Below are 27934 nucleotides of genomic sequence, written 5' to 3'. Positions count from 1 at the left end.
TTCAGAGAGACCAACACTTCACTGCTTAAAATGTAGGAAGTCATTTAAGCACTTCAGATGTTTGGATGAGAGGTTTTATTTAAATCAATGACACGGCTTGTGAGTTAAAGTCAGTTTTCGTGATGAATGAACCTGAAGAGCTCTCACCCCAACTTAACATCTCGTTCATGTTGCTGTGAGAGCAGTGGCAGGGGAGACATTTGCCCTGCTGCAGCTTGTTGGATTAAAGAGAACCCTTTGGTAGTAAATGTTGTCACTGCAGCAACTTTTGCAAGCACTAAATTTACTTATGAGGAGTTCTTTTTTAATTGCCCCAGGACAACCCTTTGCATGTCATGCTTTCGCCTGGAGAAAGTTTTTATATGGAAATACTTTTTGTTTTTCTAAGATGGTATAGAGGATGTCTAGAGTTTGTCAAGCCAATTGATCCTCCAGGGAATGTGCTGACTTTCAGCATGTATGGAGGATTTTTAAAGCAGCTGAGCAAAATCCCTTCTCAGATAAGACGCTTTCTGTTTTGTCAGTTAAGAGCATCTTCAAATTGAAATAGCTCAAATATAATCAAATGTCCCTTGCTCAATCCCTTGCCTTCTCCTCCCAGCCCCCTACACGAGCCATCCCCAAAAGGATAATCCTGGCAGTGATGTCATTAGAATGAATTTACAGACCAGTGCTCAATTTTCTTGTCTTGAGCTTCAGTTGCTAATACTGGTGAAAGTGAGCTGTGTATGTAAAAGAGTGAGGTTATGCCTTTTCCACCACCCTTGTTTAATTTCCCTGGAGCCCTGAGAATAAATAATGTGGATTATTTGGATATTTTCATGCCTTTTTTTTTTTTTTTTTTTTTTTTTTTTTTTTTTTGGGACAACTGGTACACAGCTTTCATATTGCTTCCAAACATTTGTAAAAGCTCTTGCTGTGTTCCTGAGGGAATCCTTGTCTTGTCTTCAGGGAACAGAAGGTTTAAGGAAAGAATTTTGCTGGTTAAATGTGGTTAGAGATTGTTACAGTTTCTGGTAGGTGTTGTAAACAGTGACATGAAGTACAGAATAGACTAAAAATTATCTATTTTAACAAAATTTCTTTGTTTTCTCAAAATCTTTTCGTCATGAATTGCCCCAGTGATTTTGAGCTCTACAGAATATAAGTGTTAAGAAGTATGAATGAATAAAATTGATCCAAACATATCAAGAATCAGGATTCATTTAAAAAAAACATTATTGTAAGGACTGATAAGGCAAAGAGGAAGAAACAGGCTGAATTAACCTGTTTGTTGGTAGGAGATTATGATATGTAGGGATGATGCAAATTTGTGCGCTGGTTGCACAGTGAGTTGCTGGCAGAGCTGGAGGGTGCGTGCAGTCCCTGAGGCCTCAGTGCTCCAGCCTGGCAGGTCCAGCCCTGCTGTGTCACTCACAGCAGTGACACTAACGGGTCCCTTCCCTCAGCCTTGGGTGTAAGGACAGAGATACATGACACCTTCCCTGAGTTCAGTGCACAGAGGGGAAAAAAAGGCTAAAGTCAGGCTGAAACGTGTGCTGGAAGCAGAATTTTTGCTTGGGGCTTTTATCTAAAATTAACTTTCTTTTTTCAGTGCCAAGTTGATGTGCATATTGAAAGTGGTAAATACTTGCTTGAGGTACTCTGCTGTCTTTTGAGTGTAATGTATAAAAGACAAGAAACCTTTCAGATCTGAAAGAGCTCAGGAATGACTTGGCCAGATGATGTGGAAGTTGGTAGGCAGTGGGGCTGCCTTGCCAGTCCCATCCCCAGGTTGAAACCTGGGTGCATTGCAGTGGGAAATTGGGACTTCTTAGAGGTGGAAGGCAGAGTTTTGCTGCCCTACCCAACCACCAAACAGGAACACATTTCCCTGTTAGCAGAGCTGCCAGCACACAGCAGTAACAAGTGCTGAGTCCCAAATTCCAGGTGGTGGTAGCTGTGGTGTGATCACTGGGATTCCGTACAGCACATGTCTCTGTGCAGTCTTTTAGGACACTTCTTAACCTTTTCTTCCCATCTCCATCCACAGCAGGCATTTTCCTGCTTCTGAGTAGAGCTTCATAGAAAAACTTCATTTCCTCATGGAAGATCTTTCCTACTTAAAGGAAGGTTGCTCCTAGGTCCAGGATCCTGGGAAGCATAACCATTAACCTTGCCATACAATTACAGATGTTCCAGAGACCTAATGTAAGTGAAAAGCACATCAGGGTGGTATTTTTGCTCTCTAATCCTATCATTACAATAAACAAAACTTTACCTTACTGTAATAAAAAAGGCTTTTGTGCTGTGAAGTAACTATGTCCTTTCGGGGGCATTGATTTGGCTTATCTACTTAGGATCTTCCTGAGATAGTAAATAACCTCTTTTTAGTATGTGTTGTAAAAAGCAAATCTACTCCATTCTACCTTGTTTTATTGATTCAGTGTAATTCACATATCTCACAGGTGCTTTTATTACAAAAATTCTAAAACATACTTTAGGTCAAGGGCTTGTTAACACCTTATTCTGTTTCCTAGAACATATATTATGAGCTGCATTTGAGCTCTGCAGCATAATCACCTCTGTAAAAGAATTAAGCTTTCCAGTAGCCCCTGAGTACAGGACAGGTTTTGGCTGTCCTGTGCATCACCAGCCCTGACAGCAGGGCAGTGAGCACTACAAAACTGTCAGCCCCCTAAGCACACAGAAGCAAAACCAGTGATGCTTTTTAATAAGAAGGAGATGAGAAAAGAAAACCCCTGAAAAGGTCCATCCAAACTCAGTGTCGTTATGCTAAATAAGTGTAGTTAGGTGACAATTAAATGCCACTAATTCTGTTTAGATTTGCAGCAAATATGAGGCAACTGGCCCTGTCTTTAGAAAAAATGCATAATCTTACAGACTTTTCATTTGAGATTTGTTTCCACTTATAAATTCTGATTTCTTTAAGCAGAGTCACCCAGTGGAGGTTAGATACTTCTTCTGTAATGAACATTTAAAATCAGGAAAGAATAGGCTGCTCTTTGACAGACATTGAGAAAGGTCATAGTTTTCCTTTTTATTACTGGCACTGAAAGTGCAAGGTGAGTGAAACTTAACAATTCTTATTACTTCTGTTGTGCCATAGTATTAAATAACTGTTAAAAAGGAGCAACAAGTGCAGCATTCACAAGTAGCTAAGAGGGAATTAGAAATTTGTCAAACTCCTGTCAAGAAATGTAGTTCACATCAGGAGCAACCAGTTTATTAATTTTGCTGGAGTCGACAGACTTTTCTCCAGAGTGTTCTCCACTTTCCTGAAATAAGTTTAGTGATTTAAACTCAACTCTCCAGGGATCTTGCCTCTGAAGGAGTCTGAAATGTTGAAGTGCTACTTGTGCTATATTCAAGTCTCGAATTTTGCATGAGCTTCTAGCACAAATCCTTCTCTCTCCCTGTTTTCCCCTCATTCATCACAGCTGTTGAAGACGACATAATAGAATCTCACTTCTTTTCCTCAGGAGAGCAAAGCAATGAGAAGTTGAGACTCGACCTCAGTATATTTTGATATTAAAAAAAAGAGAAAGTTACTGTGGTAGGAGACAACCTCAGAAGAATACTGAAAGGCAAATGTACAAGCACTTTGGAGTAAAAGTATTCGGCTGGGACTGATAAAGTAATGTGTGAGGAATCAATTTTTCTAGATCACAAATATTACCTTACAAATACTTTGCAGAAAAGCAGAGCAAAGAAAATATGATCCATATTCAAAATATTGATGACCTTTCAAATAAACTTAAAATAATCCAGTTATAGTAGGAACCTGATACCCAAGAGTTCATTTGTTGCATAATGGGCCAGTTTTATCCAAGACGTTAAATAGATGAAAGTCAATGTGGTGAGCAAAGGAATTTAGCCAGCCTAATGCACTTTTTGATTTTGAAAGGGGTTGCTCAGAGGAATATCATTTTAAATCCTGTAGAAATCTACAAAACAGCACTGAATCCTCTGTAGTCAGTGTGGGATTACCTATTTTACACTACAAGATGATTTGAAGAACATCCAATAAACCTTTATTTTCTGTGTGTTCATTGTGCGATCTTAGCACGTAAGTAGTACTGTGACCATAGCACACTATTACAGGAGCTGCTTCTGAAACAGAGGCCAAAATTTAATTTCTGAAATATATGTGGGTTGCAGTATGAGATGCACATTAAAATTCTGGTCCTCAGACACGTTAGATTGGTTATTTTGTGGTATCTCAGTCATCTTGATGAAGTCATGAACTGATTGTGAAAGATGCAGTGAGAAAATTCTTGCTTGGGGAGTTTTTAAATTAAGATTGCTGCTATAAGCCAGGCAGCCCAGTTTATAAATACATGACTTGTAGTTACGTAACTACTTAGCTTCTGTTTCCTTGTCTGTAAACTGCAGATAGGGTTTGGTTTTTGAGGATATATAAGCACTAACTTGGTGATGGGAAGTAGTGCAAAAAAGTCAACCCAGTAACACCAAGGAAAACACTCTACCATGGTAGGGTTGCCTGCATTTTTAGTGTGGGATGAATATTAGTATTTTGAGATTTGCTTGAGTGTCATTGTTGGGGCTTTTTTGTTCATTTGCACTTTTTTTTGACTAAATTCCTCACATCTTTGCAAACGTTACATCTCTACCTGTAGTCAGTCACAAGAGTGACTTGGTAAAGTGCAATTGCCCAGGTTGATTGTCAGAGAAGGAATTGACCAAAACCAAAAAAAATGCTGGTAGCTTGCAAGCATCTCACCTTGTGTGATATTCCTGCTTGTTCTCAAAAGTGAACCTGGACTTTATTGTGGCTATATTTGGATCAGAGGTGTCCCAGAGCGACTTGGATGTCAGAGCAAATGGGGTTGATAAATCACTTGGTGGTGTCCTTCACCCGTGCCGTTTCCTCCAGCTTGGCAGAGAAGCCCTCTCAACGTTCTGTCGGGGGATTGTGCTGCTCAAAATACCATCTCTCAGGTAAATACACAGCAAGTACATATACAGTGAGTTCCAGTTATTTTCTAACTTTCCTGCATCCTTTTTCATCCCAATGTTATAACCTGGCCAGCCTCTCTCGCTGCCATCAGCGCTTCACATTTGAAATGCCCATGGATCTATTTGTCATTATAATGATCATCATCACTGAGCTGACCAGGCACTATTTGTAGTAGAACAGTAGGAGCTGCTAAAACTTATTGGCCTGTGGTAGAGAAGAAAAACTTGGTGGCACGGTGCTCTTCTCATTGGTGTTGGCAACTTGGTGATACAAATAATATTTGTCCATTATCTTCTCTTTGGCAGTTAAAACTCTGAAGCTGAACATTTGGTTTGACATGGGTAAAGAACATCCTTGATGTATTCCACTGTGCTTCCATGAGGACTTCCATTTGCCAGAAGTTGCCTGCCATACACCATCACCACTGGCTTCAAGGGGCAGAAACAAATAGAATTTTTGTTTGGCCACACAAAAATATTGCTCTGCTTTGAATACATGAATAAACTGTAGGTGGTTCTCTCTTTTCACTGATGAGTGTACAAATTTAATGTCTCACAGAAGAGTGTTAGAAGAATTGTTATCTATAGTTTTTAATTAGGCATATTTTGCTTACTTGTAAGAACTCATCTTGAACACTCCTTTTTTTTTTTTAATGGTTATTCCTGAGAGCCAAGCAGTTAAGACTGATGTTTGAACTGGTAATCAGTTTTTGAATTTTGAACTGACAGCAATCTTGATGATCTCTCTATTTAAAGAGAAGAAAACCTACTTGACTAAGAGCAAAAGGAGGGAAAACACTTGGATGTAACTCAGCACAGGTCACCTTGCAGCCCATCTACTGACCAACTGCTCTCCATGCCAGCGTTGGCAGAGTTTTATCATCATATCCTACTTATGGACAACTCATGAACAGGTTTTCTTCTGGTCAGACATTTCCTTGGTTGTCTCTGAAGGGTCAATGAGAGCATGGAAGGTCAATGGATGCATTAAAACCAGCAGCTTTTATTGGTAGATAGGGTAGAATAATAGGAAAAACAAGAAAAAATTTATCTGGAAGTGTGTTCTAAACACAAACCCATTTGTTTTTCCCTTGCCTGATGTAAGAATATCCATCAACTAATTTTAAATCATAATGCAATGTGTTGAGCTTTGCAATGTTCTTAAATAATGAATGAATATTGCACAAATTGTGAGTAAAAAGGACTGCAGCCGCTTGATTTTGTTACATTTTGGTTTTGTTTGCTTACTGAAGGAGCTTCAGCAGTCTGTGTGAAGGTGTTCACGTGGCAGATCTCGGTACCTGAAGGCACAGAATTGGGGCATTGAGGCTTCCCTTATCTCCCATCTAGAGGGACTGCCTCGAGGTGAGGGTTGGTGGAATCAGGACTGTGCAGCCTTGTGGTTGTTATCTCAGCTGGTATCTCAGGTCCTGGGCCTCTCTGAGAATTTCAGTTCTGCTGGAAGGACAGTTTGATTTCATGTACGGTTGGCCTGAGGTAACGTACAGGAAGACAGCCCCCACCCTCCACTTTGTAGTTTGACAATTTTCTGGATTTTATGGAAATACCCTGAACTCTCGGAGGCCAGGCTCATGCTTTTAAATGTGAGGTTGTCAGTAGTCTTGAACAAAGCAGCCTGAAAGGCTTTGATAAGAGCAATGTTTAAGTGAAATGTTGCTTTGAAATGACTTGAAAAGTGTCCTTGGATAAGATGTCTGCTAGGGGAGATCTGGGGGAGCAGACAAGTGAAAAGTAATTTTATTCTTCACAATGGAGGAGAAGAGCCCCATCCCTGCCTGTGCAGTGTTGTGCACTGTAGGGACTCCAGCACACACATGAACATATGCAAGTGCCCAACCTGCTGCTACTTGATCCTCCTAAAATCAGCAAGCTGGGAGTTTGCACAAATGGTGCTGCTTGTGTCACCTTCACACCTGCTGGGACATTTTCAGTGGCCAAGCCACACTAAGACAGGACTGCAGTCAGTGAATGGGGTGGCCAGCAGTGAGGATTGGCTTTGAGAACCGTGGCTCAGGGATAAAACTGGCAGTGGTAGGCCATGGACTCAGTGATCTTGGAGGTCTTTTCCAGCCTAAATGATTCCATTATTGGTTCCCCTCAGGAGACTGCACACATTGCAGAGCTTCTTGCCTTATCTGTAATGCAAGTTAAACAAATTGTTCCTATTAATGTGGTGATAGGACAGAGTCTTCAGCTGAAGGGGACTCTGTTCTTTGAATGTCACAGAAAGGAAAATGTGTGGTGCCTACAGTGGTGTCTGCCATGCCCCTGCCAAGGCTCTTCTGTCTCTGATAAACTCTGTGAAACAGGGGCTTGCAGCAAGGCTTGAGCAAAGATACAACACTGAGAAAGTCTGTGACTGTTTTTAGGAAATGCTGGGTTTGCTTACCCCCTGTTTGTCCGTCCCAAGGACTAGAGGGACTTGCTTGGATTTGTGCAACTTTGTACATTGGCCTGGATTCTGGCCATGTAACTGCTGCTCTGCAGGGCTGTGTTGAAATCCTTGTGATTCACTCAGTCAGTTGTGTAACAAGTAGTCATTAAAATAAAGTGATCTGTGGTCTTCCTATAAAGACTCCTGCTGGACAGTTTTACACACAGTTCTGAACTCTCTTTGACTTCTAGTGTGTGGAACAGTATAAATGTGGGATGGATATTTCATCTACTCTCTGGTGACATTTGTCATGTAAGAACGTTACTATGCAGATTATTTTTCTTTTTTTTCGTAATGTAAGACAATGTTTATTTGTGAGGACAAAAATACATTAAGGCCCAGAGGGACTCTCAGTGAGGTTATGCAAGAAGGAAGAAATGGTTAAAGTTCATCATCTTTACAATTAGGAGCAGTTTTGTATCAGAAAATCAGTTTGGAGTCTGTTAAGAATTCTTTATTTGGGAAAAGTCTAGGAAGAGCCAGGAATTCTTTTAACTGCCACAATGTACAGGCGACAACTCAGGACAGTGGTGACTGGTCTCTTATGAATACTCTGTAACTTTGAAAGAAGTCATATGTATTCACATTTTCACAGGTACTACTCTCGCTTTAAAGGCAGGGGAGGCTGTCAGCTGCTGAAAAATGAAAGCATAAAATGCCTGGATGATGCAGGAAGTCACTCTCAGAAGTAGGAAGCCTGTCTGAATTCCAAGGGCTGAAAAAGTCATCTACCTCAGTAAAATAATGTCAAAACATTTTAAAAACATCCTTGAGTTTTTTAACCTGTTTATTTCAAATACTTTGTATCTGTATTTGAGTAAAAAGTAGAAAATCGTGTTCTGGAAAATTTTCTGTAGCTAATTCAGATATAACTGTATAGATTCAAGCAGTAATACTAAAGCAACTCATTAAAAACATAGCTGTGAATAATTTGTTGGTAGAACTTGGGCACAAGGAACAGCTATGAATCTTAGGATAGAAAGGCTGGGTTTTTTTCTGTACTGAAGCACTTAGATCAACAATGATTCCTATGATGTTTTTACATACCTATGGACTAGAGAATGTGATTGATCTGGACTTTTTGAAAAAACCTAGAACCTTCTTTTTCCTTTTCAATAAAAGGTCTTTTTCCTTTTCAATAAAATATGTGGGAAAAGTCTGGGAAAATCTGGAATGTTTAATAACTTATGTCATCATATTTTAAGTTGAGGGATTTTTTAAAAAGAGACATTTAGGTTTGATTTTACTTTGGGGGGTGATGTCATAATTTTGGAAAGTTTTCTTGTTCATACATGCCTGGTGGCTCTTGTCCTTGATCCATGCTAGCCTAGAATCTAATTTTAATTTTTTCTTGAGTGAACTGTAAGCAGTAGAGTCTAGTTTTGAAACAAAATAGTGAAATTACTTGGAGTACTTTCAGTAGGATGTGCTGATCATCATTACCAGCTCTTCTGTCCTAGACAAGGACACTGTTTTGCTACATGATTTTATTTCAGATGTTAATTCATTTAAGTTGTGTTTGCAGTATTTGAATATGTGTTATTTCACCTTGGTCAGTGTAAACAATAGCCCCCATGGATCCCAAAATTCCTTTGAGCCAGAGCTCCATACAGACTTAAATAGAAACCACTATGAAAGCTTCTGAGAGAATGATCTCCTTTCTGAATACACCTAAATCTATTATTCTGCCTTTGTAGGTTCTCTGCAAGTGTCCCAGTGTTACACATAATCTTCTGCCACAATTGCCAGCTTTGTGTGGTGACAGTAAAGAAGAATTGGAGTGACAGGATGAAACACAGTGGGATCCAAGCTTGTAATATGTTTTCTTTCTGATTTTACACAATATGTCAGGCAGGAGGCTTACAGTGTAAAATTTTAAGGTTTGGGATTTTTTTCCCCTGGGATTTCCAATCTGTCCTAAAATGCCGAAGTTCCAAAACGTGCTAGGGACATAATGCTGGCCTGAGGGGAGGGTAGCAGAAAGTTAAAAAAAAAAAAAGAAATATGTATTGATGCACACATCCACATGTGCAAAGCATCTTATGCCCAGAGCATGTGCAGAATGTGCTGTCATCAGAGCAGGGTTAATCACCTGATTTGGACATAGAGAGCAGAGCCAGGGCAAACACAGTGGTGCTTAACAAAAGTCCTGGAGATGAGTTGGGAGCTCTGCTGGTGATGCCTGTGTTTATCCATGCAGACTTCTGAGGGAGAGTTTTCTTGGAGGTTTAAGAAAATTGTACTCAAGAATATTCTCCTTTGATATTTTGCAGAGTAATGTATTCTGCCAGACAAAGGCCTTTTTACTTATCTTTCTGTACATCAAAGTGTGATTTCCCCTTGAAATACGGGGAGCTGACAACTGTACAACAGCAGCAGGGATCTGGGTTCACAGAGTAAGCAGTGTTTCATTATGCTGCTTTATTTGGATGGGCAACTGTGAGAAATAGCTTATGATGTATAAAATATCTGAGTCTCTTTTTGTACTTTAAGACATTGTTATCTCTATTTGAAGTTGGCTAGTGAAGGTCAGTCAGGCTAACTGCTTGCAAAAGAATATCCTGTCTCTGTTGGTAGATACTCTTTTCAAAGTTCATTGCATCCAGCAAGCTATTTTTGTAAATACCACCCATCATGGCAAATTACATACTGTTAGTGGGAGGGGAAAGGGAATGATGCAGAAGTTCTTTTCATTAAAAAAGAAAAATCGATTGTTGTTGTAAAGAGCATTGCATAGCCATGATGAAAAGTGTAAGAAGTTAATTTGTTTAAGATTTGGTGTTGATCAGGAATGTCAGATTGCACTGCGGAAGTGATACATTCTGTGATAACTGTAATACTGAAACTTTCACTCACTGATAACCATGGCAGTGATATATTGTGATATTTTCATGACATTTCCTTTGCTTTACTTTGAAGTCTAGTTGGTTAAGTCAGGAAGTCTTTATGTATTAGCAACACTGAAGTTACAGTGTTGTTTCTTCCTCTCTTTATGTTTTTTGTATTGTTTTTCAGTGAGAATGGAATGCTGGCAGTGTAGGACAGTGCTAATAATGGCAAGCAGTCACTTACTTCTCCAGCCTATCACATTTTGAAATTTAAAAATGGGATTTTTTTATTAAGTAACATTTTTAAAGGAATCAGTAGTTTCTTTGTGCTCTAGTTATTAAAAATAAATCTGTCTTTCAGTGGTGTGTTGGGTTTAGTTTTATTCTATGGTGTCTACTCAAATCTATGTAAACTGATGGTCCTGCCCCAGAAATACTTACAAACAAGAGCAATCTTTGGTAATCATGCCTGATCTTGTGAGGAAAATTGCTGGTGTATGTTGAACTTGCAGAATTGGTTTCTCAAAGGACCCTGTGATTTTAAGAGAGCTGATGTGTTGGCTGCACAGGAGAGGCATTCACATGTAGATGCAAATGGGATGTAGCACTGGCCCAGAGAGAGCCAGAGTCTTGTAACTCCCCTTTTTACATTAAGTGGTTTTCTGACTGATTTTTTTTTTCCACAATACACTCATTTCTAGGTTATTATTACCTATCTTGGATGTTCTGAATAGCAGTCATTGGCTTCCTGCAATGCAACGAAACCTGATCACAGTGTTGCATCTTCAATGTTTATGTTTAAATCACTAGTTATAATGTATCTTGTCATATAAGATACATAATGTATTATACATGTAATATACTATGATATAAGGTACATTATAACTAAGATCTTATGTATCATTTAAGTAACTTTTTGGATATTTTTGCTTAGTTTTTCTAGTTGCTTAGAGTTACCTGTGTGAAAAGGAAAGCTACTTAAAAATTCGTAATTTATTTTACATCAGTGAAGATTACTGATTAATTTAAAGGTAATCCTGTTGAACTCACTGGCAGCATTTATCCTTGTTCCACCAGATTGCAGCTACTTTAAAACCCACAGCTCAAAGCAAAATACTTTGTTTTCAATGCAACCACCAGTGGAATGATGGAGTTGCAAAAATATCTACCTCTAAGCTGTTGCTTTAAAAGGTTATCTAAAAATATCTGCATAAACCAGCTAAAAGGTTTTACCAGATGATAATCAGTAATTATTATGGAAACATCTGATTTGGAAAAACCCACGACGCATCTCACATTAAAAAAAAAAAAAAAGTAGAAAAATGTAAGCAGTAATATTTCCATCAGTGATCAGTGCAGTGTTTCATGTATCAGGGAAAGTGGGTCCTCAGTCAGCGAATACAGCTAAGTCTGTTTTGTGCTGTGGCAAATCCCATTGTGAAGAGGCTGTGAGTAATCAGAAGTGACAGCATAAGCACTTTCGGTTCAAAGTGATTTTACAGAAAGCATTATTTTCTGAGAAAAGTACACATATGGCTCCCATAATGCTGAAAGAGCACTGCTGTATCCATTTATTAGCACTAGTGTTGGGAGAGGAAGTTTTGCAAATGGTGTTCAGATTTAAGACCTTTTCCTCTGCATTTCCATTGCATAAAACATCCTTAAAACCATAGGAATCAGACAGATAGGCAAGGGCAAGGCAAGAGTGTCTGCCAAGGGGATGTTAGGACAGTTTGTGAAGATGAGGATGCTGTCAGGAGCTGTACCTGCCACTCAGGGGTCGCTCAAGAAGTCAAACAGCAGCAAAATGCTCTTCCATGGTGGAAGAGCCAATGGGCCAAGAGCAGCTCTAATCTCCAGTTCACAAGGCAAGCCAGACCCTTGGAAAAACCTGGAGAGAGGAGTTTGCACTCATACCAAGCACTGCATGAATCCCATGAATGCATTTTCATGAAGGTGCCTCAGACCTCTCTGCTCCTTCTCACTCGGGCCCTCTTCTTGCCCTAAGCTGTTGTTCCTGTAACAGTGCTCACCTCCTTGTCACAACCTCCTGTCCTGTCCTGTCCCTGCTCTGAGCCAGCCCATAATGGTGGGACTGCAACGAAAACCCAAGAAGTTTTGCTCTTACAAGTTATGAATTTAAATGATTAATTTGCCCCTTGTAGTAGATACTTGTATCTAAAGGAGTTTTTTTTTGTTATGCTTGAGATTTTTGTTTTGTTTTTATTGCTTATCTTGGCTCTACAGTTTGTGGCTATAACAAATACAATTCCTTGTGTGAGGCATGTGCAGGTTTGGCTTTCAGTTTAAGTTAATACACATACATAATCAAGTTCTAATATTCTGATTTCTGTAAATTGCTTACCAGTGTCTCACATTTACAAAACTGCCCAAAGGAACTACTCACAACTTCACTTCCCAAAGCCTGAAGCCTTTTAGCTTTTCAGGGAAAACAAAGGTCTCAGTGCTCACACTTGTAGAGCTTGGTAGTTCAAAACTAAAATGCCAACAGCTACGTAAGTGTGATTTAAAAAAAAGCCCTCATGACAGTTATGTCAAACTTGATAGCTCAATATTTGGGATTGGCACTAGGGTTTTATGTATCTATCAAAAACACAAATAATTTGAAAGCTGTTTGCTTTGGAAGTTTGCTCTATATTTGCAAATAAGGTGTCTACATTTTTCTGAGTTATTGTAATTTACTGCCTCTCTTAGATGCTCCACAACCAAGAAGCCTGAAATAAAAGTCTGTTTCTTTCCATAGTAATTTGTTTTGGAAGAGATGGTTGAAGTAGTTGAGGAGTAGCAAAGGAGATTCAGGTCTCTCTTTCATGAATATTAAGCCAGACAGACCCAATTCCAAAATTTCATTACAGGCCTTGATCACAAATGAAATGTTTCAAATACTTGTACTGCTTCCAGTAACCTCTTTCTCATCGTCTCGTAAAATTACCCCCAAGGAGAGTGAAGCTTAAATACTGATGGGTCTGAGTATGTCACCAGTTATCTACTAAAGTGGAGACAATATTGTTTGTATTCAAGCATGAATTCCAATGACATTTAACAGAGTTAATTTTATCTTTATTTGGTATTACGAATTTTGCCTCATTCTGTTCACTCTGTTGCTTTCTTTGAAATGCCTCTCAAATTTCACTGGCACTGGACCATCCTTGGTGATTGCTGCCACATGCCTGTCTAGCTGAAAACATCTTTATTACTTCAGAAAGTCTCACTTTAACGGCTTGGAGATATTTGCATCTGGCTTGGAATTATCACAAGCAATAGTCACATTGAGAGAGCTGTTTGTTTGGTTTTAATGAGCATAAGCTACAGCTTGCATTCTAGGAACTGCTTGAACTTAATAACACAGTAAATGACTTGTGCTGCTCAAATCCCTTCTGTCTGGGTGCTTTAATGGACACTGGGTAATAGGAGTGGGAAAATTTTTGGCCATGGAAAATAAAGGGGGCTTCCATAGCATTACTGGTATCTTCTTTTTGTATCAGCTTCAGTTTTAAACCAGCAGTGTGGAGATATGCATTGCAGCAACAAAGCTGAAGTAATGCATGTTGAAACATTTACTGGGGAGGTGCAAGGAGAGAATACACCACTAAAATCTTCACACAGAGGGAGATCCTTCCACCTTGAACGTACAAAACATGGCAATTTTCATTCCTCCTTTGGAGTGGCTGCTGTGTGTCTGATAAAATAGATTAAGGATGAATTATATGTCAGAAGAATTTACTCAGTGGTTGCTTTGCTAACACTGGTCTCTTTTCTTCCCTACAGGTATTTCTGTAACAAAGAAGACTCATACATGTAAGTAATATCTTTTGATTTGGCCTTCTCTCACAAATGGAATTTCTGTTAGGCCGTGCTGTGGTGCTCAGACTAATTGGTGTTAGTCTGGCCTGAGAAAGCTCCATTTAAAAAATGCTGGTGGTTTTTTGCCTTAGGGGTTTCAGTCCTCGCCCAAAGTGTTGTTGGATGTACAGTGTGTGTCTGTATATGTGGTACTCACTTGTCTGTTAAGTCAGAGGGCAGAAAAAGAAAGTTGTGAGGAAAGGCAGAATTCCTTGCTGTACTGTATCTACCTTACAGCTGGCTGATAATTAACATATCCAGAAAATGCAGGTGAGGAGAATGGTTATTTTTATGTCTGTTACATATGCACTATGATTCAAATCAAAATAATTTAATTGTACATCTTCTGTCCCTCCCTATGCACTAATCTATGAGATAAGTCATTCTCTGCCTGTGCTTAAGGAACTCCATGAACAAGTGGAGGTTCTTGTTTTGCTCTTAGCCATATAAGCAAGAAGCCCCCATAAGTGGTGACCTTGGAAATGGCTGTGTATGTGTGCTTTTACTTACATATACATTTATTCCAAATCCTCTTCAAAGACATCATTTCTGGGGATCAGCTCTTATCTATCCTGCAGGGAGCTCGAAGCAGAGTTCTGAGAAAATGCTGGGATTTGTAGCTGAAGGAGTATGTTGAGATTCTTCAGATACTGTGGAGGTTTGGCAGTTTTGGTAGTGCAAGAATTGTACTTGCCCAGGATATGAAGCAGGAGTAGGCTATAGCTGAGGCTATTACTCTCATGAAAGCCCTCTTATAAAACAAGTGCTAGGCTGCTCAAAATTTACAAATATATGTGCTTTTTATGCACTTTAAAGTATTTTCACCACAGCTCCTAGGGCGTCATAAAGTGTCTTACGTGGCTTTCATTCTTATTTCGTTCCTGGTTTTATAATACTCATGGAGTGAAAAATCTGACTTGAGATGATGAATTCTCACTGTGTAGAGTTAAAAAGCAGATTTGAGAATTTCAAATGAGAAGCTGATTTGTGTGAGTTTTGAAACAAATCTTAAATGTCTCAAACTTTTAGAGCAGGATGATCCTCATTTGCTTAGGAGGGCTTGCTGCTTAAAGCATCGAGGGCCAGACCTTCTTTGGCTGAACGATGGTTTTGTTGAACTTAATGAGAGCTACAGGCAGGCAGCTGAGGGCAGAACTTCACCCTGGTGTTTTTGGGGAACATTTGAGCTCACGCTGACTGGCGTTGACAGCACAGGACACTGAGGTGCTCCATACATCTCCTGGCCGGGCAGTGCCCAGCCTGCTTGCACAGCCTTGCCCACGGGCTCAGCCCTGGCGTGGGGCCACCCTCTCTGGAGGTGCCGGGTGTTTGTGCCAGCTCAGTGCTGGGCTCTCTTGTGTGCAGGTGAATGTTGGTTTGTAACACCCTCTGGGAATCAGCCAAACCCCCCTGGGTTTTGTACAGCAGTGCCATGGGCTGACCCACAGAGCCACAGCTCCGGCTTTGGGAATTTTGTAGGGAAGATGAAGCAGTGAGCGCGGAGCTAAAGAGCACAGGAAACAGGCTCCGCAGCCACCCCAGACTGGTGCGGTGTTGTCACCCTGTATCTCAGCTGAAGCTGTTTCAGGCCTGTGATGAAAAAAAGATGTGTTTCTCAACTGTGAGAGATGATTAGTAGTGCACACCATACAAGGCCTTTCATCTAGTTCAAACAGAAATTAGGGTCCCAATGTCTTTCATGTTGAGAACTCTGTGCTTTTCTGAGAGAACTGTCAAAGAGTAGTTCCCCGATTTGTTAATCAGTTGTCATGCAATTGCTGAAGCATGAACAGAAAAGTTGCCTGAATAATGGGAAGATAAGCTTGCCCATTAAGAAGGGATTAAAATAGAAGGAGCAATAGGCTGTAATTGGCATGATGAAAATGTAAGCTACGTTTGCTAGCAAATATGTATGAGGTTTCATTCTGTTTTGGTTGAAGTTCTTTTAGGATTCATTCCTGTTATGACAAATTCTCATAGAGTAGGAATGGATGTAAATTGTACATCTTTGGCATTTCAGCATCACACACAATAATAAACTTTTTTCCCTCTTGTTGCCTAGAATTAGGTTTTTTAATTGAATAGAAAAAGCCAATAAAATTTACAGTTTTGGAATGAGTTAGGAAAAAATAATATAAACACCTAAATAGAAGAATTACAAAATCTGAGTTGTTAACAACTACAAATGACAGAGAAAGAGTTTGTGCACCAAGATATGCTCTAGAATTTGCCCATCACTTTGTATCAGTATAAATAATTTATGTAATGAAGTTACATAGAGTAAGATTTCTGCAAAGAAATTTCAAAAAACATTCTTTCAAACACTTTGTGTAGTGTATATACCTTGCCTGCTCTGATTTTTAGAAATATGGATTAAATTGTCTTATTCCAGTTTTACAGTGTGTGGCATATGAGGGTGTTGACTGACTGTACACTACCACTTATTTCTAATGACCTGTGATTTAATTAGGGAGAAAGAAATGGAGTGGAGAAAATGAGTGTAAAAGAGGACATAAATTAGTGGAGAAAAAAAATGAACATAATGCCAGAAAGTTTGATACATGATGCATTTCAAACATCCAATTAATGCTTTTCAGACTTCACCCTCACAGTTGTTTGAATTGTGCAGGTTTTGAAATTGGTGGGGATCTGTCTCCCGTACTTAATTTTTCCTGGGTTTATTGTTTGAGGGTCTGGGTACATTTTATCCCCTTCTTGACATTAGTCTGTGACAAAAGTGTCCAGTCAGCTGAAACTGAACTCCTGTGCTGATGGCAGATGCTCAGGTAGTTCTGAATCCAAGAATAGCTTAATATTTGTACACATGCAATATAGTAGTGCTGAAGAAATGCAGGTCTTTTATATGTAACTATCTAAATAAAACCTAAGATATTTTTGTCCTTTTTGAGGCAACTAATTTTATCCAAGTAGTCTACTTCATTGGTGCTTCTCCACATTTTCTCTTTATTGCAGTTTAAATGTTTCAAAGTCTGACACTTTTAAACAGGGAGTGCAATAGTCTTCCAAGGAGCACTAAGGGAATAAATGTTATCCACCCCAAAATGCCCTTCTCTGCTCAGTTCAAGTTTAAGATTAAACAGGCTTTTGAAGGAAAAAATACATGCCTTCTGTCTGTTTTTAGAATAATTCTCTTGAGCTCACATGGCTATTTGTCAGGTTAACCATCACTTTAGATAAGCTGTAGTCTGTCAGATGGTAGAGGACAAGTCCTGTCTTATCTTCCATACAAAGTGGGACTTCTGGTCTTCCAGTTCTTTTTGACTCAAGAAAGACATGACTGACATGTAGATTCTTTTCTGATCATTTGATTGGCAGTAATATTTGTAAAACAGCCCTCTTCCTGCCATGTCTCATGTTCTGAATAGAAAAATACTGCAAGTGAATTGTAACTTTGCACAACTTCACCCTTTTTGCAAATTCAGAAAGGCACCACTGTATCAGTGATGATAAAAATCGGAAATTCTGGGAAACAGAAGGCTGCAAAGGACCTGGATATTAATACTGACCCACTGGGTTTTAGGCTGTCCTGAAGTATGGAACATTTTGTTTCTGGCATTTTAAATCTAAATCTTGCCACATTTCATGTAATTAGTTTCATGGCCTCTACCAGACCACTTGTGACTCAGAGCTGTCACACAAATCAATCACCTTATTTTTCTTCAGATCCCTGTTTTATCTTGGGCACTGACTTTGTTAAATGAATTTGAACTTGACTGCCTCTCAAAGTAAGAGTTTTCCTGCAGATGCACCCAGAAGGTGAGTGTTGTACTGATTCAGGATGTAATGGAACCTTTTTCCTCTCACTGTTTGATTTGTGAGGAGCCACAGTCAGAAGCTTTGAAGGAGTTTGATTGCATAGCTGGAGTTCACATCTGCACTGATAACCAGACACATTCAGTCATTTACTTACCTTGCATTGGTAAGTCAGTAAAAAATGCATAGATTTTACAAGCCTTCCTCACAGTTCTCTGTCCAGAGCTTCTTTGGAAGGTTGTTTCACAGCAGAAAAGCACCAGAAGCCCTGGCTCTGAGTGACCCCCACTCATCAGAGCAGAGGTGGGACCTGCAGGGCTGCTCTTACCTGGCCTGGATTAACCAGGTTCTGCTTTGAACTGGGAGCTGCTCACTGGGTTCAGCTTTCAAGGGATAGTGCACCTACACTTCAGTGTCACCAGTGTGGAGCATGGCTTTCTGAGCTGAGGCCAGAAGTGACAACTGCTTCGTTAATTTAGACTGAATTATTACCATTTGGAGAGATAGAGCATGTTTCTTCTTGTGATTTATTGAGATATTTAAATTGGAGTAATTTTCATAAACAATTATGTCAGTAGGCATCTCTGTATGAATTCCTTAATGTTGGGTGAACTCTTCCTTACTTAAACTGAAATTATCCTCTCAGTTAATTTCTGGCAGATAAGTAATGTTTCCAAAGCTAGATGCTGCTTTTAATGACATGAGCTCCTGCTGGAAAATTAAGTGAAAACTGTGTGGTTTTAATTTTTCGCACTAAATAAAACCATTTGCATGAAGAACTGGCAACTTTTGTTGGCAAAGGGTAGAAGTAAACCCATCCTTTCTGCCATGTGAGATCCCAAGCCCGATCCTCACTCCCACATCAAGCTCTGGGGCTGTTCCTACACTCATCTGGCTATAGGTGTTGGTCTCAGGGTGTATCTTGGCTCAGTGTCCTTTGCCAGTGCACAGGGACTCTGGACTAAGGGGGAAAATTCACATTTCAGGTTTACACTGCAGATGGGAAGTCTTGACTGTGCCATAGGGAGGTCAGCGTGGCTGCCCACTGTGTGTGACCAGAGCTGGGAAGCTGGCACTGACAGAGTTCAGGGTCTCCACCACTGCCCATCGTCCTGAGCAGCCCCTGAGCCTTTGCCTGGACCTTGCAGTGCTGTGCCCCAGTGCTGCTGCAGCACAACGATCACGAAAAGGAAATGTCCTGTTCATGGAGTCAAAGGCAGGCACCGAACACTGTGCTGGGCAGAGATCCCTGCCTGCATCATGGCCTTCCTCTCCTGGACTCTGAGCAGTTGCTAAGAGCACACTGCCTGTTAAAAATGCAGAGGCAGATTTGGGGCAGAAGACAGCCCTTCAGCTTCTGAGATATCCAACTATTCTAGAACTCCTTTTTTCACCGAAGTTTTACAAGCATATATTAATGTTTGCAGCTTAATGGAACCCAAGACCCGGATTTTTCTTCTCTGATTTTACTTTCCATATTGTATTAACTGCCACTGCTAGAGATTTCTCAATGTTTGCTAGTTACTTTGTTTAAATGCCTTAAAGGGAAAGCCACTGTGATTTTTTTCCTGATCGGATTTATAATTACTTATCTACTGTGCATTTTACTGTTGACTTCACCTCACATGTTTCATGTGCAGACTAAAGTAAGTAAATGATACTTTTCCCTCACAAAACAGGAGCCTTCAGAAAACTGATGGTTAACAGGATCTGCTGTTAGCACCAAGGCCTAAAGAGAACAGGTGAAAACTAAACCCTGTCCCCTGAGGCCAATAAAATAGCTGTTTGGTCCCCTGTGTGTAACCTCCTAATAACTTTACTGGGCAGCCTTAAGATCCCTTGGGGGCTTCTCTGCAAGAGCATTCCCTCTCTTTGTTCAGATTGCTTATTAAAAATGATTTTATAATGAAGTTGCCTCAAATAGCTGCTACTTTCCTGCTTGTCCTTGAAGCACTGTTTGCCCTGATGAAGAATCTGAAGACAGCTATCTAGGGCTGTTCTCTTGTTCAAAACTTTTACTGAACTACGGCTACACTTCTTTCTTTTTCTCTTTTTACTTTTTTTTTCTCTTTTTTTTTTTTTTTTTTTTTTTTTTTTAACTTCCCTGCTGTGAGCCAAAGCAAGCCTCTCCATCAGCAGTTCAGCTTTGGGCCTTTAATTCCCCTTTGAGGCCATCCCTGTGAAAGGTTTGGTTTGGTTGCCACAGAAAAGACTGTGTTGGTGACTTGTTTGTTTCCTGAGAGAGAATGAATGTTGCCTTCTTTTTGGGTAGTCAGATTATTGAGTACAGGGCCAAAGATGAAGGCATTGTCAAATAATGAGGAGAGGAGGGAATATTTTTCAAGTCAGAAAGATTTCTGGCTGGCTTGGGAGAAAGAGTACACAGGATAGCAGTGGGTGTGGTGTGTGATGTCCATGACACGGCTCTAGGTGAAATCTGTCGATGATCTGGTTCTTCCTGGCAGTTCTGCACCAATGAAATATTTTCTCTGTAAAAATTCCAACATTTGTGAGAGAGACCAACTCTTTTACCCTTGTGGAAACAGCCATGGGTACATCAAAAGAATTTTTATTGATGTATGTTTTGTGTCCTCACAGAATAACAAGTCAGAGCTGAGCCAAACCTGTTGCCTCTAATCTTCTCTTAGGTGCCCAAAAGCTTGGCATGTGCCTGGGCCCCAAACCTTTGGCACACTTGGAAGGAACATTTCATTTTCTCTAAGGCTGATAGAACAAGCAATTAAATGTACTGTCCTGGAAGTCCCAGGGGGAACTCTGTCTATTAGCTGCACTTGAGATAATATCAGGTCTCTTCTTTGGTTCTGTTCTGAGTATATGGAGCAGCTTCTATCTGTTTGGGGGTTTTGGCTGTAACCATTATTTATGGGCTTACTTCACTGTGAGTTTTCTGGTAAATGCCCTCAGATAGGGGTTTTGGTGCCTTTAATAATGAAGTAGTATGCAAACCAGAGCAAGGGAAAAAAATGAGTTAAAAAGTAATTTTAACAAATGAAGACTGATAAGTATTTGCAAAATGTTGTTAATCCAGTATGAAAATGTATTGGATTATAAATCAGATACTTCTAAATTGCAAATCAATATATTCCAGTTCTGCTCACACTTATTTCTTTTTATGGTTGCTCCTGTGGAAGCAGACAAGATGGGCAGAGACATTCTCTTTAATGTTTAAAAAATATTTGGAGGCCCATGTTTTAAGGAATGATGAAGTGTTAGGAGAACATTAAGGAGTTTCTTACATTAGAGGTCTAAATTCTGTTAGTGTGGTTGATGGGTATTAAAAGACTCTGGACATGACTCAAAAATAAATTTGAGCTGTTTGTGGATACAGGCAGTAAATACACTGGGAATGCCTGTAGTGTTCTCTTACACCTAAGTCTTGTTTTTTAAATTCATGGAAGTTGCCCTTGCATGTTTTGTACCCTTCTTTTTTCTGTCTGTTAATTCCTAACGCTGTTCCTCTGATGTAGGAAATGGTGAATGAAGACATGAACACCTCCTGTGGTGCAATGCACTTTAACAGGGGAAGTGTGGGACTGCTCTGAATCCTATTGCAGCTGCTTCAGTGAATCCTGTTGGCTGAAATGTGCTGTCATCAGCCCTCTTAGCATTGCCTTTTTTGTTGTTGTTCTTAAAATCTCCTGTCTTTAGAACTCTTGCAGCTGTTATGTGAAGTTAATGTTTTCAGCTTGATAAGAACAGCTGTCCACAGTTTTGGTGTGTTCATTGGTTACAGAAGAGAACTGTGTTATGGGCTGAATCTAAGCTTAGAAATATCTGATATTCTTCCCATTCTAAGACTTTAATCCAACTCTGAGAGCAGTAGGAATTGTTCTTTGCAAGGTCATTAAGTTAATTTTTTTTTTTTCAGCTTTTGAGTCTTGGGTACCAGAAAACTGACAGATGAGACTTCTCCAAATCTACTTTTGTATTCTGTATATTTTTCAATGCAAACAATGTGAAAGCAAAAAGGAAGTGTTACTGCTCATGACTTTGTTCTTTAATATATGGGTTGCATTTTTTGGCTCTGATTAGTCTAAGTCTAGCCAGCTCTAACTATGCTTACAGGGAAATAATTTTCACTACATCCTTTGCAATAGCTCCCTAAGAAGTAATTGTACTTTCTAAACAAGACTTGTGCAAGATTCATCTGGTTTGATTTGAACAGTTCGTTGAAGTCACCTCAATCTTTATAGAAAGGTGAATCTTTGTGAATGGATTGTCACCAAATACAGCAAAGTGTTGGGATTAAATTAGCATTAAAATGAGGATTAAAACACGATCTGTATACCATTTGTTCAAACATCAAAAGTCCAAGTGGATTTTTTTTTTCCTACAGATTTATTGCTGCTACCTTTTTTCATGCTTTGAGAAGAGTCTGCAGAGTTTTCTGCTTACATTAATTTCAGTTCATGACATTGTTTATAACACAATGCTGCATTTTTTGTAGTAAGGCTGAATTCTAATGATTCTAAAGCAAGCACAGGCACAGGGACTTCTCCAAGGTTGGTATCTGAACCAAAAAAAGCACATTTTATTATCTGAATTTTGAAACCAGGGACTGATTCCATCATTCCTAATAGACTCATTTATTTGACAGTGCATTGCCAGACTTGAGCGCTTGCCATCCTGACACAACTATTGAACCTGAAAAGGGCTCTTTAATGTATGTTGATAGCTAAGCTTAATAAGGACTGTGAAAATATTGGAAGTTTTACAGCCTTTTCCCTAAGCACATCAACCTAGAATGATTTAAATGTTGACCCAGCTGGGAGCAGAGTCTGATGCAGACAGTAACTAAGGCAGCTCCTTATGGCAGATCAGGTAATCACTTCAGCTTGTAATGAGGAGCTTGTTCTTAATGTTATGACCAAATGATGATGATATTTGTAAAGCTCCTAATTTAAATATAGTTCTGCTGCTCAGGTTTTTCTCCCTTTAAGTCTCCTGACATGATGGAGTAGCAAGGACAAAAAGTTTCAAAGGACAATGTGGGTTGGTCTAAAGAGCTAAAACTTGCAGCTGAAAAGGCACAGAAATGGATCAACCAAAAATCAGATAGAATCCTGAGGGAATTTGGGATACAGACTCCTTAAAATTCAACTTTTTTCCTTTTGTTTTCAGAACACTTGAATAGTTTTGACTTATATTGCCAAATATGTATATTTGTGTATATTGCTTAACTGGAGGTGATGGGAGAGCAAGGAGGGAGAGCTGTGCAGGCAGCATTTCAGAAATCTTGCCAGATATGAGTTACAGTCAGGAGTACAGGTGAGTTTTGAGGTTTACATGGATCAAACCATAGTGACAGATACTTCAGTGTGAGTTTGAGTTCTTAAATGTCAGCTGCTTTTGTAATTTGCACAAGGGGTGGGAAGATGGTCCTGCTTACCCAAACCATGCCCACACACAAATTCCTTCTGCAAAATTCTTCATTAAATTGAAAGACTCAGGAAAAATCGTGCCTGGTGTTAGTTTGGCAGAGAGGAATAGTTAAATTTTCTCTTGTGTCTTAGGAGTTGTGTTTCAGTTGAAAACAGGAGAAAAAATACAGTGCATTCCCAATAAGACAAAATGACACCGTTTTTCTGTAATGCCAAAATTACTTACTTTGAATTAACTGTACATTCACTACAAAGGAATTGTTCAAATATGTGTTTTTTGGCATATACTGATGTGCTGATTAGGGCACACTGAAATGAGCATCACAGGACTGAAATAACCTTTTTTCTAAATATGTTTTTTGCAGGGGAAGAGAGGGAGACTATTTCAGTAGCAAAATTACATTCTCCAATGTGAATACCTTTGAATTGAGTGTAAATATCCATTGCTACTTTACCTCTTGCTTTCAAAACACACAGTAGACCTTGATTTGGTCTTTAACCTCACTGCAGTCACCTTGCCTTAAATTACTTTGTTGTGTGGGTTTGGATTCACAGTTCACTTGATCAAAGGAAAGGATCTCACCTAAACAGAAGTTACTGTTTTAAGGGATTGCATCTGGGACTTTGGGAAGTTTCCTTTCTTAACCTTACTGCAATTAATGGTTAGATTCTCAAATTGAACTAGAACTGAACCTTCGATGAGTTATTGTAAAAAAAAATAAGAAGTGAAATAAATAGGGAGCCTTGACCAAGAGGATGATGGCTTGGCTGGAAAAAACTTGTGACGAAGACTTGTGAGATATTTTTGTTATCTATCTTAGCTTCCCCTGTGTGTATGAGAAGTTTTTCTTTAAAGTGAGCACAAACTATCGGTTGTGAGGCGCAGCACTGTCACTGCTCTACAACAGACTAGGCACGCCCTCAAAGCAAAGCAATTTCCTCTCCTTTTTTTCTTTTTTTTTCTTTTTTTGAGGTGTTTACCACCAACTTCAAAAGTCAGTTCACAAGAGTGGTGGTGTTCTTGCAGTTTTCTGGAAATTCAAACAAGCCTTTATTTAATCTCTGTGCAACAGAGGTAGGGAAACCTCTGGTTTCAGAAAGCCACTACATGACCAAAGGCATTTAGTGATTTCCTCTTAGATAAAGCCATCAGTTGATAACCATCCTTCTCACCAATGTTTGTCTGAAGAACTGTTTCGTTATCTTTGTTATGTTACCTAACTGATATGGAGGTGTGATACTTGCTGGCTGTAAAGGCAACTTCTAGAGATAAGGCAAGTTTCCTGTTTTAAGTCTTCACATTTCTTTCACTCTGACCTTTTTTTTCTTTTTTCGGCCTGTACTGGTGGCTTAGTTCAGAGTTATGGTCCTTGAAGTAAAGGTGGAAGTAAAGAGGTCATTCAAAAAGACAATTTTACATGCTGTTTGAGGATATAAGGGTACTAAAGGCTGTCTGAAAATAATTTTCCTGTTAAACAGAGCTTTAGGTATTTCAAAAAATATTTCACTGAAGGTATCATTTTTTTCCTGCAGTTTTCAGAAGGGAGGTAAGAAAAGCCCTTGTTAACTCAGAGCAGGGTGCGTTGTCCTTCATGTGGGATGGCGGTGGCATGACTTTAAGAGCTGACCTAGAAAGAAGGCAGTTCAGGTACTTCAACCTTAAATTTCCATGTCCTGTCAACAGGACTTCACCACCTCACTGTCAGCTGTTTTGAGAGTACATTTTAGCACGAAATCCTGTCTTTAGAAGCAGTAATGTAAATTTCTCTGGAACATTTTGTCTTTGAGAAGCCAGCAATGTTGACACCAAAAAATCCCTGTTCTACAGGGAACCTTTTAAAAGAGAGACAGAGAACCTCAACTTGAGAACAAGTAATTTGGGAAGTTGTTATTATTATTTTTTGTGAAACTAATACCTGGCAATCCCAGTTTACAAAAGAAATTCCTTGACTGTGGGTTCATTTGCTGCTTTTCACTGGTATTGGAGGGGAGGTTGTATGACAGCATTGCAGGTGGGAACCCAGCACCTGCTTTATAAATAAACTGCTTTCCTCACTCCAGATTAAATCAGCAGTTGAACTTGTGGTCCAGCCTAGCAAGTGGTGTTGTGTTCTGGTAAGCCCACACTGGCAAGGTTTACATTTAACTGCTTGTTTCCTTTTCTCAAGATCCTGAGATCACAAAGCTGAGCATTTCAGTGTGATGGATCTTTTCCTTTATGTGTATGTTCTGCACAAAAGACTCCTCATATCTGTTGTGGCTATAGGCTGTCCAGTAAATCCTATTTTTTCTGTTGTGTCAGATTTGGCTTGCATGTTCCAAAGGACTTCATGGCCCTGGCATAGGAGCCTCCATGATGCTTCTCTCCAAATCAGACTTGGTAGTGCTCATTTTCTCAACCAGAAGGTCTGTTCAGCTGAAGCAGTGGGTCAGACTGTGTTGAAAGGAAAAACCAGAGGAGCAGAATGATGGCAGTTTTCATATTTGATCCATTAAATCTCTGAAATTTCTGTTTGCTTCCAGTGAGATTGTAACACATCACACCTCCATTTCCATGCATCGAGATAAGCATGCCCAGATTATAAAATCAGAGTATGAGTACTTAGCCTCTTTCAAAAGAGCATTTCTAGGACAGTCCAAGAATCTCTCCATGCAACAGCAGCTACCAAAAGAAATATGACACTCTGTGCTCTGAACATAGCATATTCATGAAAACAACCTTTTTCTTTTTACTAGAAACCTTCACTTCTTTAATTGTTGCACTCTTCATTTTCCTCACAAAACTTTTCCCCTCAAAGACACGATCAAAGACAGGTGCAGTGACATTAAAAAAATGGGAAAGTTTTGTATCTTTTGGAATCAGTAGAAAAGCTGCCCTTGGCTTTAGAGCCAGAAGAGCCACTTCAGAGCCACTTTGTTCACTGTCAAGTGCTGTAGCTTCTCCTTTATTCCCACAGTGGTACAGCATACTATATTTAGTTGTTTTTCACTCTATTATAAAAGTATTAATTTTGATAAGGAAAGAAACCAGGATTTTATGAGACTATTTACCAGTAAAGTTGGGGTAATAGAGTTCGCCCAAACTCCCCTCTCTTTGTGTTAGTTCTCTTTACTTTGAGTTATCAATGCAGCACTCTTGGTACTTTAAAATGAATTTTTAAAAAATATCTTCGTTCCTCATTTTAAAAGATGTAACAATAATTCCATGAGCTGTTCTATTTAACACTTCATTGGTTATTTAATATAAATGTGAATCCTAAGTACTTGATTTTTAGTGCATTTTTGTCAGATGATTTTTTTTAAATTTAATTTTTGGTGCTTAGTGCTGAGAAAACTATTCTTCATTTCATTTCTAACCATGTGTTTTCATGGAAACAAACCATCTAGAACACATTGTATTTCTGTGAAAACACAAGCTTATTAAATGTCAAACAGTTTATGTTTTCCTGGCAGTCATCTTGAAATTGGCACATTCACTGTGTCAGTGTTCTATGATGTAAGTTTAAAACTGTCACATTGTCAATGTTCAGACATTAAAAGGTCTGAAGTCTCACACGTGGAGGAGGAGGAATTAGGCTCTTGTCAATGAGCAGGTGGTGATAATTTAGGCACATTTGTTTGAGGTTTCTATTAAGTTAATAGAAACTCTCTAGTCTGAGTATCCTCAAATATTTAAGCTGATAAAGAGGTGGCGTCAATGTTGAAGTCAGAGTCATTTGTGCTTACTAAGGGCTGACTATAAATATCAGGGTTGCTGGTGGAGCCTGAAGTGTCTTTGCACATTGAACTTTATCGCTCAGCTCACGCACTGCAGCAATTGCTTTAAGAAGCAGTGAAGCCGGGAGGAGCTGCGCTCATGGCTGTCCGTACCCCGTGCCTCTGGAGCTGCTGGGTCCTCAGGGCTGTGTAGCGAGGGCTTGAGCACTGCTTACCCATTTTGCAATTATAACTCAGGGTCACATGCTAATAGGCTGAAAAATTCCTCTGGAAGCAAGGCTGGCTCCTGGAAGAGAGAGGAGCCCCCGGGGTGGGTTTGTGGCCCAGTCCTGTGTCAGTGAGGAAGGGCGTGTTGGATGAGCCGTGCTTGATCAGGACGTGATCCTGTTTTATGGACACTGCACTCACATCCAGTCTGTCACTGCTCTGCTGGCAGGTGAGGTGGGCATCAGGCTGTTAAATAAAAGATGAAGGAAGCATTTGATGCATCTGGAACAAAATGCACCGGTCACAGTAGAAAGAATTTTATCTTCACTAAGATAGGAAATACCGGTACAAGAAAATCTCCTTTTGCTCTCCAGCCCCCATCATCCTCACACTTCAAACAATACCCACAGCACTAGTGCCCCACTAAGCTTGACATTTCCAATATATGTGGATGAATAGGCAGTAAAAATAATTTTGTGTTTACCACGCTGTGCTATATTTTATAGAATAACCTGGTGTTGATTTTATGGTTGAATTCAATATGACTCTACTCAGAAATAGCTCACATGCAAACATCTTCAGGATTAATTTATGAGTTTAGTTGCATACATTATCCTCTCACATTATGCAAATAATTAGGAAGAAAATAGCTATTTAGTGTATTTATTATCTCTATAGGGAAAATGTACACATTTTACATGCATGTT

General features: G+C 39.5%; 1 protein-coding gene across 2 annotated transcripts in view; it reads left to right on the top strand.

The window, feature by feature from the left end:
- Window positions 1-27934, top strand: part of RORA (RAR related orphan receptor A) — a 341873-nt gene that overhangs the window by 225236 nt on the left and 88703 nt on the right. For both annotated transcript variants that reach the window (XM_041468770.1, XM_041468768.1), the window contains exon 2: window positions 14053-14082. In XM_041468770.1, the coding sequence (XP_041324704.1) occupies window positions 14053-14082 (30 nt within the window). The remainder of the gene's footprint in view (window positions 1-14052; window positions 14083-27934) is intronic.

Source organism: Pyrgilauda ruficollis, unplaced genomic scaffold (assembly GCF_017590135.1).
Source record: "Pyrgilauda ruficollis isolate IOZ18807 unplaced genomic scaffold, ASM1759013v1 scaffold23, whole genome shotgun sequence".
In the NCBI taxonomy this organism is placed as follows: domain Eukaryota; kingdom Metazoa; phylum Chordata; class Aves; order Passeriformes; family Passeridae; genus Pyrgilauda; species Pyrgilauda ruficollis.
The sequence above is the reverse complement of the archived record's forward strand: the minus strand, read 5'-3'. Positions and strand labels throughout refer to the sequence as shown.